The sequence below is a fragment of the Sylvia atricapilla genome, chromosome 24, assembly GCF_009819655.1.
Source record: "Sylvia atricapilla isolate bSylAtr1 chromosome 24, bSylAtr1.pri, whole genome shotgun sequence".
NCBI lineage: Eukaryota > Metazoa > Chordata > Aves > Passeriformes > Sylviidae > Sylvia > Sylvia atricapilla.
This window is the reverse complement of record NC_089163.1, coordinates 5,811,605-5,824,251: the sequence shown is the minus strand read 5'-3', so window position 1 is coordinate 5,824,251 and position 12,647 is coordinate 5,811,605. Positions and strand designations below refer to the sequence as shown.

Here is a 12,647-nt window from a genome sequence, read left to right as displayed (position 1 = left end):
AGAACAGAGTGGACAAGGTGCTGCAACGGAGGGACAACATCCTCTGCCCCCAGAGCTGCTTTCAGCATTACTGACCACGGTCACTGCCAACAGCACAAAGCTTTCACACTTTCAAGTGGAGAGAAAGGGACTCTGGGGCTCTTTTCAATCCCTGCTTGAGAAAACATGGCACTTCTACTCACTGTAAATTCACGAATATGAGGGTGGGAGTCTGAGGATAGGAACAGCCCCAAGAGAGATGAATGCTGTGGGGAGTTTTAAACAATTCCTGATGTTCCCAGATAGGGATATCTGTTGATCTCCAAGTATTACCTACATTCTGAGAGCAGGATAGATAAGAGATTAAACTGTTTGACAGTGCTCTTTAAAACACTGCTCTGATGTCTTCACAAACTGCTTCAGTCACTGAAATTACGATGGTGCTTAACAAGGAGCAAGAAAACAAGAAGATAAAAGAAATCTAACATTAAATGCAGAAAAGCTCTTCCTCATCTTTCTCCTCCAGGTTTTTCACTCTCAATTTATATCACTATCATTTATTTCAGACTTTCTGACTTTCTCCCCAAGTTTCCTTCTCATTCCAAGAGCAGAAGGGACAGAACCCACCAGTGCCTTGTTAAGGCATCTAAACTGCATAAAATTCAGGTGAGGAACACGGGCCTGAAAACCAACACAGCTCCTGTGGGATCTCCTGAAATCAGCCTTGGAGAGATGCAGAGAAAATTCAGTGGGTAAAGAATGGAAACTGTGGGACTGAGGGAGAAAAACCCCAAGAGAAACAAAAGCAGTAGTTTAGCTGAAAGAGAGGAGTGAGATGTCACCTTTCCTGGAAAAACCCGCTCATTCCAGCATGTGGAAAAGCCCAGTGACAGAAGGATGCCATTGCCAAAACTTTCTGCATCACGGTTACAAGAACAGGGAAAAAAATGAGTCACCACTGGAAGGCAAAGCTCCAAAACACAAACCCAAACCCGCCCCTCTCAGAAATGCCTAAACAAACCAAAAGCTGGGAGAACTCAGCATTTTTAGGAATTCCTTCCGGCATTTCAGCTCCGTGACCTCGTGTCATGACAAGCGAAGCCGAGTGCTGTGCTCACTGTGAAGCTGCTCACAGCCAGCCTGGGCTCCCTCCCTGAGAATGAGCCTCCTGCCCAAAGGAGGTGTCACAAAATCATCTCCCTGGAACATTCCCACCCCCAGCATTCCACAGGCAAGCTGCACATGGAGCACAGCAGCTGCTGTGCACCAGCTCCAGGCAGGTTTTTAATGTCAGCTTTGCTCCCTTGAAAACCATTTTCACCTCTTCTTAGTCAATAGTCTTGGGTTAAATTAATCCAACCTGGAGAAATGGATTTTCCTCTCAAGTCAAATCAAAATGCAACCCTGGATTATGGTTTTCCACAGAAGGGAGGGGAAAGGGAGGGGAAGAAAGGAAGGGAAGCAGGGAAGGGGGAAGGAACAGTGGAAGGAAGAAGGTCTTTGACCTTAGAGAGGGCACCTTCCTATGAATCCCACCATGCCCCAGTCCTGGTTTGCTCTTCTCTCCAAAACAGCACTTTCAGGGTTCCAGGGATTTTTATTTTTCACACCTGGGTCATGCACTGGGTAACAGACAGGACGGACTAAACCTGGAGGAAATAAACTTGTCTGAAGTTGAGAGGAGCATCAGACTTGCATCAAGCTGAGCTGCCACACATGAACATCCTCCTACCAGACATGATTTTCTCCTCTGTCCTTGCATAAGGGACTCGCTAAAGACAAAAGGAACCAAGCAAGGCAAGGAAGTCTTTCCATCCAACTTCCAGAAACCTACAGGAACAAGCCATTCTTCCAGGTCATTCTAAAAACAGATAAATTCTCTTTTTTTCCAAGAAAAAGAGTGGGCATTTCCCCCCAAAATCTGCCACCTCCTTGCTGCTGTGAGAGATTAAATTATCTCTGGCTGGGGCTCTGTGAGGTTCAGCTGCAGGCCCATTATCTGTGCCCTGCCCTTATCCCCCCTGCAGCCCTGGCTCAGGCTGCCCAGTTACTCCCAACCTTAAACACAGCCCTGGCCTTTCTGCAAGAGCCAAATAAAAGGTGGCCAGGAGTGGAAACAGGGCAGCAGACAATGCCCCACAGCACAACAGGGTGGGAGTGCAGTGAATCCCAAAATAAACCTGCTCCAAGGATTGGGACACCTGTCCCCAGCCGGATTTCGAGCTGGTGCTGTCCAGCCACTCCCTCCTGCTGGAGGTTGAGCTGTTCCTCCCTCTGAGCTGGATTGCACCCTGGCAGGTTTGGGACTGGATCAATCTCACACACACACACACACACACATGGATTCCACCCTGGCAGGTTTGGGGTTGGATCAATCTCACACACACAGACACACACACATGGATTCCACCCTGGCAGGTTTGGGGTTGGATCAATCTAACACACACACACACACACACATGGATTCCACCCTGGCAGGTTTGGGGTTGGATCAATCTCACACACACAGACACACACACACATGGATTCCACCCTGGCAGGTTTGGGGTTGGATCAATCTCACACACACAGACACACACACACATGGATTCCACCCTGGCAGGTTTGGGGTTGGATCAATCTCACACACACAGACACACACACACATGGATTCCACCCTGGCAGGTTTGGGGTTGGATCAATCTCACACACACAGACACACACACACATGGATTCCACCCTGGCAGGTTTGGGACTGGATCAATCTCACACACACAGACACACACACATGGATTCCACCCTGGCAGGTTTGGGGTTGGATCAATCTAACACACACACACACACAGACACACTTCACAGGCAGAACAGAGAACTTTCAGCATCACAATCGTCCCAGCAGCCTCAAAAACCTGCTATTTCATTTCCTCCCCCTCCCAAAACACGGATTTTTTTCTCCAGGCCTCTCACTTACCTCTCCCATAGCCCGTCCCTCCAGAGCCAGCGCTTGGAAATCGTGATTCAGCTCATCCATGGAACGCACCTATTCACAGATGGGGAGAAAAGGCCATGAGGAAATGCTCTGATTCGCTGTTATTTTTATTATAATCAGAGTTTATCATCATTTTTCTGCTCCAGACTGAGTGCCACACTCCACATGAGAGCCTGTAACAAGGTTATGGAGCTCCAGAGGATGACTTACCTTTAACACTGCCAGCAGCTACAGCAATTATATACCTTCATTAGTATATACACACATGTATTGTCACACACAGATTCAGGTATGTGTTAGATTTACACGTGCACAAGAAAGGAACATCCAGCAACAACTTTTAAGACACACAAAGCCTAACACAAGTGTCTCTGCCTGTCTTTCACAGTGATTTCAGGAGAGGGAATCAAGGCATGAGAAGCCAGCACCATTTCGGGTGGGAATCAAGGAAAATCTCCTGTATAAACCTGGCAATTTTACACTCAGGTTACACTGACACGAGGGAGGAAAACACAATGGTTTGATTTGATGAAAATTGAGTTATTTAGAGCAGAAAAATAAAAACATAAACTTGAAACTACTGGATAACTAAGTTGATGGAACCACAGAACGTCCTGAGTTGAACAGATCCACAGGGAAGATCCAACCCTGGGAAGTCCCAGCCCCTGTCCCTGCCCAGACCCCCACCAACCCCAGCCTGTCACCCCTGGTGTCCAAAGGCTCCTGGAGCTCTGGCAGCCTCGGGGCCGTGCCCATTCCCTGGGGAGCCTGGGCAGTGCCCAGCACCTCTGGGGGAAGAACCTTTCCCTGCTCTGCAGCCTGAGCCTGCCCTGGCCCAGCTCCAGCCGTGCCCTGGCTGCTGTCCCTGTCCCAGGGCAGGGGTTGGTGCCTGACATAGACTGGATACGCTGAAAATGCAGGAAAACTCTTTTCCTGCTTCTCATTCCCATACCTGAGCCACTGAGCACACACAGGGAAGCAAATTAAAAAAGAAACCCCAACTCTGGACTCGAGGCCAAAGCCCAGCAGTTGAGCCACGTGCTGGGACCAGGAGCAGGTGACTGTCCTCCCCAGCCCCTCCTGTGTCCCAGCAGCCACAAACACCCCACACAGGCAGGAACTGCTCCCCTCCTACTCAGTGTTGACACACTCCCTGCAGCCCTGCAGGGCCAAGGCACTGCTCTGCTGAGCAGGGAGGAGTTTATACAACACTTCTAAAGGAGTAATGCCCACACTGATCCAGGCTCCTTGCAGGATGCTGCAGGTTTACACACAGGGTTTAGGCCTGGCTCAGCACAGAGCCCTCCCGGGCTGAGGAAGGAGCTCAGCAATATCTGCTGGGTGGGTAACAGGACAAAAAGTCCCCAGAATTGTTTAGATGCTCATGGCCCACCAGTGACCAGCACTGTAATGTTACACCACCACCACTGACCTTAACCCTGACTTCTGATACTGCAGCACCACTTCCAGCAGGACCAACACCTTGGGATTATGTTTTATTTCTATTCTAAAACAATATTCTATAGATCTCAGCTAAGACAATATTCTGGAGATCTCAACTAAGAATCAGATGAAAGAAAGCACCACATTAACCTCCAGAAATGCCCTCCAGTCTAAATTCTTCTTTCCTGTGGCCATCATACTTTGCAAAAGTTAGTGGTACATTACTGAATTATTTAATAGCTATTTACATAATTTGCAAATCCTCAGGGGTCAGTTACTCAGAATCCCAGTTTAAAAATCAAGTCTCTCTTGTTACTGTGTCTCAGCTCAGTTATTTTCAGTTCTGCCTCAGCCTTGCCACCTTTTGCAGTGACATTCGTCACATGGGCCACCGACAGAGAGGGAAAACCCTTCCCAAAGTGCAGCCCCTGGACTTTCCTCCCCTGCCAGCTCCACCCCTGCTCTGCAGCTGACACAGCTCAGCTGCCTGGTGCCACACAAACGTCACTGGGACCAAATTCTTCCATGGAGCACTTTGAGCTGAACTCATGGAAAGTGCTGCAACCCCCCAGATGTGCCAAACCACAAAAGCTGGCAGAGAGCAAATGATTATTTCCATCAGACACTAGAGGAAAGGAGAAGTTGCACAGAGGATTCAGAAGGTGACATGAACTCATCACTGCTGAAGTGATGTCCCAGCAAACCACAAAAGCTGCTCCAATTGTGTCCAAAGCTTCCCCAAAACAAATCATCTCCCTGATGACGCTGAGCTGTGGGAACCTCAAAACAAAGATCCAATCACTGCAGTCCCAGCAAAATCCAAAAGGATATTAAATATTTGTATTAGATCTGGTCAACATGGAATGGTTTGGGTTGGAGAGGACATTAAAGCTCCTCCAGTGCCACCCCAGCCACGGCAGGGACACCTCCCAGTGTCCCAGTGTCCAGCCTGGCCTCGGGCACTGCCAGGGATCCAGGGGCAGCCACAGCTGCTCTGGCAATTCCAGCCCAGCCCCTGCCCACCCTGCCAGGGAACCATTTCTATCACATACCAAATTTAAACCTATTCTCTGTCAGTTTGAAGCCATCTCCTCCCACCACCTCAGGGATGGTCCCTCTCTGTCTTTCCCTGCAGGCACAATCAGATCACCCCAAAGCTTTCCTTTCTCCAGGCTCAGCAATCCCAATTCTCTCAGCCTTTCCTCACAGCAGAGGTGCTCCAGCCCTGCAGGTGACTTGGTGGCTCCTCTGGACTCCAACAGGACAATGCCACAGGAGACTCTGGCTGCCTCCATCCCCTTCCCCAACATCCCTTAGCCCAGCCAGGATGAAAAGTAGAGCATAAAAATTGCCTTCTCTATCAGCTATCAGAGGTGAGGAAATGAAGAAATTATTCATTTACAGGTATTTCACATCCCTTATCTTCTCTCTTTTAAGAATCCTAACAAATATGGATAAAAGCATTTTCTAAATCAGGTCTTTGTGCCTGATTTCGGCCACTCTGTGCTCAAAGTGCCCATAAACAGCAATTCTCAGGCTCTTTCTCTCAGTCACACTGTTTCTCTGCCTTCATTGATCATTGGATCTATTTATTTGATTTTCAAAGACTGCAGGCAGAAGATCCTTCTCCCATTTCTCAGCGCCTGTAATGTTAAATAGCAACACATTTTCACCTCATTGCACACAAATATCACAGGGCTCCTTTGTTTTCCTTCCAGGAAGAACAAAGAGTCTGAAAAAGCGAAACACAAAGCCAAAGCCCTGACTTCCAACACCTCTGCGTTCCGGAAGTCAGGGATTCCTCTGGAATGACAATTAAACAAGAGAGCTGATCTTCCACCTCATCAGGATCTGTTCTTGTTAAGGATCCCCGAGCTCTGAGGAGTACAGAGCAGAGCCAGGATGGTGTAAACACGGGAACCACAGAGGTCCACAGAGCCACAACTTCTCCCCAGATGAGCACTGACGCCGATGAGATTTGATTACCAGAAAATGTGGTTCAGCACTGCAGCAGAGGTTTGAAGGAAATGCAGAAGACAACGCCAGGATCAATCGGCTGCACGAGGCAGCGATGCCCTGACACCGGATCTGACGGGACACCTCGGAGGGAGAGGTGAGCTCCACAAACTTCAGCAGTCACACCAGGGAGGGCAGCTGGGGAGCCAACTGCCCGGGAAGTGATCCAACCAAACCTGACTCCTGCTGCTCTCAGACAGCAGCAGCCCAAGGCTGACCCCTGTTCCAGGCAGGCTGTGCCTCTGGAAAGGGATGCAAAGTGCACATCCTCACAGGAGGGAGCTGCTGCCTTCCTGGGCATGAGAGAACTCCTCTCTTCTCTCACACTCACTCTGGAACTCCCCTCACTAAATGAAGGCTCTGGACACGAGCACCACGCTCCGGAACGAGTTCCAAAGCAAGTTCACCGCACAAGAACACCCCTCCCCTCGCCGTGGAACGTGTGGATGCACTCAGGAATTATCTAAATCTCATTCAAGACGAGCAATACACTAACACAGGAATGTGTGTCACTGTACCACACTCCAGCTCCAGCCACTCCACTGACTCAGAAATCATTCCCTGCCTGCCCGGTGGGAGCGCAGATCCCAAAGTGGGATTCGCTACCAGCCACTGGAAACTGGAGCAAAACCTCCGGATCACTGCACTTCCTGAGGCTGGGGGAATTCAGCCTCTGCTCTGCACAGCTCTCACCTCTCTGCTGGAAAACACGGGACAGAGCAAGACAGCTGGATTCCCAGTGCACACCCCACAGACACAGCTGGATTCCTCATTCACACCTCTGAGTCACAGCTGGATTCCCACCGCACATTCCTCTCTGTCAGACCTCCAAATCATTCCTTCTCCCAAACCACCGAGGCTGGAAAGGATCTCAAAGACCATCGAGTCTGAGCTGTTCCAAATGCCCACCTTGTCCCCAGCCCAGAGCCCTGAGTGCCACATCCAGGAATTCCTGGGACACCTCCAGGGATGGGCACTCCAAACCTCCCTGGGCACTGCCAAGCCCTGAGCCCCCTTTCCATGGGGAAATTCCTGCTGATTCCACCCTGAGCCTCCCCTGGCCCAGCCCGAGGCCGTTCCCTCTCCTCCTGTCCCTGTTCCCTGGAGCACAGCCCGACCCCCCGGCTGTCCCCTCCTGGCAGGGACTTGTGCAGAGCCACCAGGTCCCCCCTGAGCCTCCTTTTCTCCAGCCCGAGCCCCTTCCCAGCTCCCTCAGCCTCTCCTGGGGCTCCAGACCCTTCCCAGCTCCATTCCCTGCCCTGGGCATGCTCCAGCCCCTGGGTGTCCCTCCTGTAACGAGGTGCCCCAGCAGTGCCAGCACAGTGACTGCCCTGCTCCTGCTGGTCACACTGCTGCTGACACAGCCCAGGTGGCAGTGGCCCCTGACACACCTGGGCTCACGTTCAGACCTCACCAGCCCCCCCAGGCATTTCCCTGCTTTCCAGGCTCTGCCCCAGCCTGGAGCTGCTGCGGGTTGTGGTGATCCACGGGCAGGACCCTGCAGTTCACCCTACTGATCCTCCCAACCCAGGGGACTTTTCCAACTCCAACAGCAGACAGCAATCCTACTCCAGCAGACTCCTATTCCTGTTCCTGTTCCTGGACAAAAAGCATGGAATATTTTCACCTCTCCTGTACAGCAGACTGCAACCCAAACTCATTTCACCTGCCATCAATGGCCACTTCAAACCTCACACATTGCAGAGGAGCCTCTCAGCAGCTCTGAACCCAACACACTCACGGGGATTTTCCAGCCCCTCGAGCAGCTCATTCATGTCAGGCAGCCACTTCACACAGGACAACTGCAGTTTCTCTTGTAAATAAGATTTGACAGCCTCAGCATCGCAAAACTCAGTGACAACAACTCAGAAGCAAATGCTCTCCTTGTCCCAAAGCTACCCAGACACCAGCCCTTGTGTGTGTCTGGAACATTTCTGAATGGATGGAGCTGTACCAGGCAGGGACAGAGCACAATTCCAGCAGGTGAGGATGTTCTGTGTGCTGGTACCTGCTGCTCACCCACCACACCACAAACCCAAAGGCAAAGACACTTTTCCCTGTCTCCAATCCCCTTCAACACTTTTCCCTGTCACAGATTTAAGTGTTCCAAGTTAGCTCATGCAGAAGAGCCAAGACTCAGATACACATCACAGACATCACCAAAGATCCACGGGTCTGGATCACCCTGGAGAGTGAGAGCAGAGGAACAACCCACACAGAGGGACCGGGACCAAACTCCCCCTGCTCCAGCTCTGACACTGCACCTCAAACCAGGCCCTGGCACCCCCTGGGGTAAAAAACTGCAACACTGCAAAGGGGTCACAAAGATGCTCCCAGGGCTGGAGCCCCTCTGGAGCCAGGCTGGGAGAGCTGGGGGTGCTCCATGGAGAGGAGAAGCTCCAGGGAGAGCTCCGAGCCCCTGGCAGGGCCTAAAGGGGCTCCAGGAGAGCTGCAGAGGGACTGGGGACAAGGGCTGCAGGGACAGGAGCCAGGGAATGGCTTCCCACTGCCAGAGGGCAGGGCTGGATGGGAGCTTGGGAACTGGGAATTGTTCCCTGGCAGGGTGGGCAGGGGCTGGGCTGGAATTGCCAGAGCAGCTGTGGCTGCCCCTGGATCCCTGGCAGTGCCCAAGGCCAGGCTGGACACTGGGGACAGCAGGACATGTCCCTGCCATGGCGGCAGTGGCACTGGATTATCCTCAAGGTCCCTCCCAAACCACCTGAGTTCCCATGAAACCACAGAAGTCCAGGACTCCCCAAAGCTGCAGCAGCCCCAAAGGCCAGGGCACTGCTGGTGCTGCAAACTCCGCTTCATTTGATCCCAGCCGAGCCAGGCCCGGGGGAAAGGCACTTGTCACAAGGGATTCTGCACTCAGGTCAATTAACAGCAGCCAGGGCCCCAAACTGTCCTTCTGATTACTAAACAGGGAGCTGAAGACCCAACAAATTAGCATGAGAACAACAGGGAATTTACCTTGCAGATTTCCAGCACAGTATTTTTTATTTTAGAGCAATCCAAGGGGTTTTTTTCATGCCCTGAGAGCGACCAGCAAAGCAGCTGAATTGTAATTTTAGGTAAATATTAATGTCAACAATCTGTGTTAATACTGCACCTTATATTAAGCAAATATGGTTGCTAAAATGACCTTTACATATAAATTCCAAGTGCAGGGGTGTATCACATTTCAGGTATCCCAGGGGATTGTACACCAGTTTTTTTATATATTAAGGAATCCTCATTTATATAGAGTTTACATTCACCTGGGCAGACACGCAGTCAAACTATCCAAGGCTAAATTTCACTCTCAACCCCAAAGGATCCTTTTTTTTTTTCTTCTTTATACAAGAGATGTTTCCCAGCAAGCAAAAGGCAAGTGGAATTAAACAAAGAAATAAAACAATCAGGCATTCAGGAAGAAAAAACATAGAAAACTAACTAGATATTCCTTTGGAGAAAAAGAATCTCAAAAATATTTGCTAAGAAATAGTTGAGCTAAGAAATACTCTAGTGATGAGCTAAACTGTCTCTAAAAGTGCACCACGAATCCTGATTTATGAGTTTTTATTTTTTATGTTTAACACTAAATAGATCAAATATCTGCTTTTATTTGGGGTGACAGTGATTGGAGAGGGTTTAAATTATCTGTTTCTATTTAGCCAACTTTGTGAGTGGGGAAGCAAAGCAAACCTCTGCCAGCCCCAGCTCTCCAGGTTCCCATTCCCAAGGCTGCCTCTCCCTTTTCCCAGCCCCTCCTTACCCCAGGATCCATCTTCCCTCTCTCAGATCTGTTCTCCCCCAGTTCCCCCCCTGGCCAGGAGGGATCTGTTCCCACTGAGGCGGGATGGGCCCTGCCAAGCCACAATTCCTGCAGCTGGGACATGCAAATGGATCATTTCAATATCCCTTTGATCTGCAGTGAATCACAGGCCCAGGGCTGCCCTCGGCCCTGCCAACCAACTCCAGGGAATCCCACAGATGCTTCCACAAGGAATTCTGGGCCAAGCACCCCAAGCTTCTCTTTGGAGCAAACAAACCCACGGCAAGGGATGGCTGCTGGGACCACAAACCCACGGGAAAGGATCATTGCTGCTGCTGGCTGAGCTCTTGGAGGGGCTGCAGGCGCCTCCCAGGGTCCAGCTCTGCACAGGGCTGAGGTCCCACCCTGCTGGGGACCTCTCCTGGTTTGCTCCTCCCCTGCTGCAGAGAAACGTGGGATATGACATTATTGTTGGATTTCTCCAGGGAGACAAATGTCCTGATTTCTCAGCTCTAAGGTCCCACAATTCCAGACTGATTTGGGGTGGAAAGGACCTTAAAGCCCATCTCATTCCACCCCTTGCCATGGGCAGGGACTCCTTCCACTGGCCCAGGCTGCTCCAATCTCTTTCCAACCCTGGAAGATCCAACAGCACTTGTTTAGTTTGTGAGAAAACAAGATGAGAGATTCCAAGTTCTCCCTGTTTGTACATTCCAGGTGCTCACCCAGAGCACCTCCAGAGTGTGATTATTCCTTGGATATTTATCTTTAACTCCCGTGCACACCCCAAGTGTGAATGTAACATTTCCATCCATTTGGCCTCCATATTTTAAATCTTGCTCAATTTGCAATTAAAAAAAAAACAACAAAAACCTCCAAACACTTCTCTAGTAAAACATCCCTCAAAAAAAACAACAAAAAAAAAAGTCACCGTTACTACAAAGCACCAGAACTGTGACAGGAAGAACAAAAATCAGCAAAACCAAGAAACATCCTTTGAATGGAGAGGGGAAAACTAAAAACTACAGCTGAACACTTTGATTTAGGTACTCGCAATCGCTAAAGCTCTTTAAATGAACCAGAGGTTTACAAATTTCAGATGGAAACAAATCCTCCTTCAGCTGGGGGAGGCTGCTTGTGTTAGTCTTGTTTGAACAGCTCACACAGGAGGTGATTTCAAATCTCAGATCTGAGTGCCTTCAGACACACTTACAGCATCCAGGAGAGGGAAATGCATTCCCCAGCTGACAGCAAGGAAAGCATCACACCTTCCACAACAGGTTTGCCACTGACAACCAGAGCCACGGTTAAAATATGTTGTTCCATCAACTGATTACTGCACTATTTTTAGCCTTCTCCCATAACAATAGTGGGTAAAGAAAGAATGTGAAGTCACAAGTATTAGACAGGATTAGGTGGTTTAACTACTATTTTTGTAGTAAAGGATTCATGGTTAGAATTGCTACTACCATTAGCACTGGAAGCAAAAAGCCATTGAAATTGCAGATTGGCTAATGCCTTCCCTGGCACGGGGCCAGGCTGATTAATGATTCAGGGGACAGAAATAACTGCAGCAAAGGCAGCCTTGCAGAGGGGCTCTCCTTCCTTAGCTAATTATGTTTTTCCTCCCATTTTATCCACCCAGGGAAGCGCTTCATTAACATGGAATTTAGGTTACCCTGCCATGTATCAGGCACATATTGGGGTGCAGGATTCAAAACCACTGAACTGGGGAAGGGAGAACCTTAGTTTTGTCCTGCTGGAGCTGGCAACACCTTGGGAAAAGCATCTTCTGCGACCCAGGTGTGTGCCTGGATCCTTGGGTTTGTGCACGAGCTTGGGGCCATGCTGAGATCTGACCTCGGGGGGCTTTTCCTTCCACCCCCAGCCCTGCTCTGACCTTCCCAGGTGTCAGTTCAGAGGGAAAAGGATGTGAGAAAGGGATGCAGCAATGTTTAACTCCAGTGCCAGGGCACCTCTGACAGAAGAGATGAGCGTGGCCTTGTGCCACACTGTCAAGGACTCGCTGAGGGTGTAGCAACAGCCCAGTTTCACCCCAGAATCAAAGTCTGAACAGGGCAAGAACACAGCCAGATGTTCCCAATAAAAACAACTGCCCTGGAACAGAAGTTTTCCCTAACAAAGGCAGGAGTAACAGGAGAGCTGAGAGCAGCTCCTCGCCGGGAGGGAGCAGCATCACATGGCAGCCGCACAAAGGAGCGTTTGTTCAGCCTGACATCAGCACTGGGGAAAACAGCCTGGAAATGCTCCTGATACACCTAAGAGGGAGTTCTCCGAGCCAGGCAAGGCACCGACAATGCTCTGCAACAGCTCTTTATTACAGTGTCTGCAGCAGCTCCTTACCGAGGTGACTTCAGCCAGCAGCTGAAATTTGTGGCAGTTTGTGAGGAATGGCCTGGGGATGGATTGGGAGGCTGGGGAGGGATTGTGGGGCTCAGACCCGCTGTAAAGCTTCACCCATTG

At 50.2% G+C, this 12,647-nt stretch overlaps 1 protein-coding gene across 10 annotated transcripts in view; it reads right to left on the bottom strand.

The window, feature by feature from the left end:
* PUM1 (pumilio RNA binding family member 1) overlaps positions 1-12,647 on the bottom strand; it is a 129,746-nt gene that overhangs the window by 107,172 nt on the left and 9,927 nt on the right. For all 10 annotated transcript variants that reach the window (XM_066335015.1, XM_066335017.1, XM_066335018.1 and 7 more), the window contains one exon: positions 2,930-2,998. In XM_066335015.1, coding sequence (XP_066191112.1) covers positions 2,930-2,998 — 69 coding nt within the window. The remainder of the gene's footprint in view (positions 1-2,929; positions 2,999-12,647) is intronic.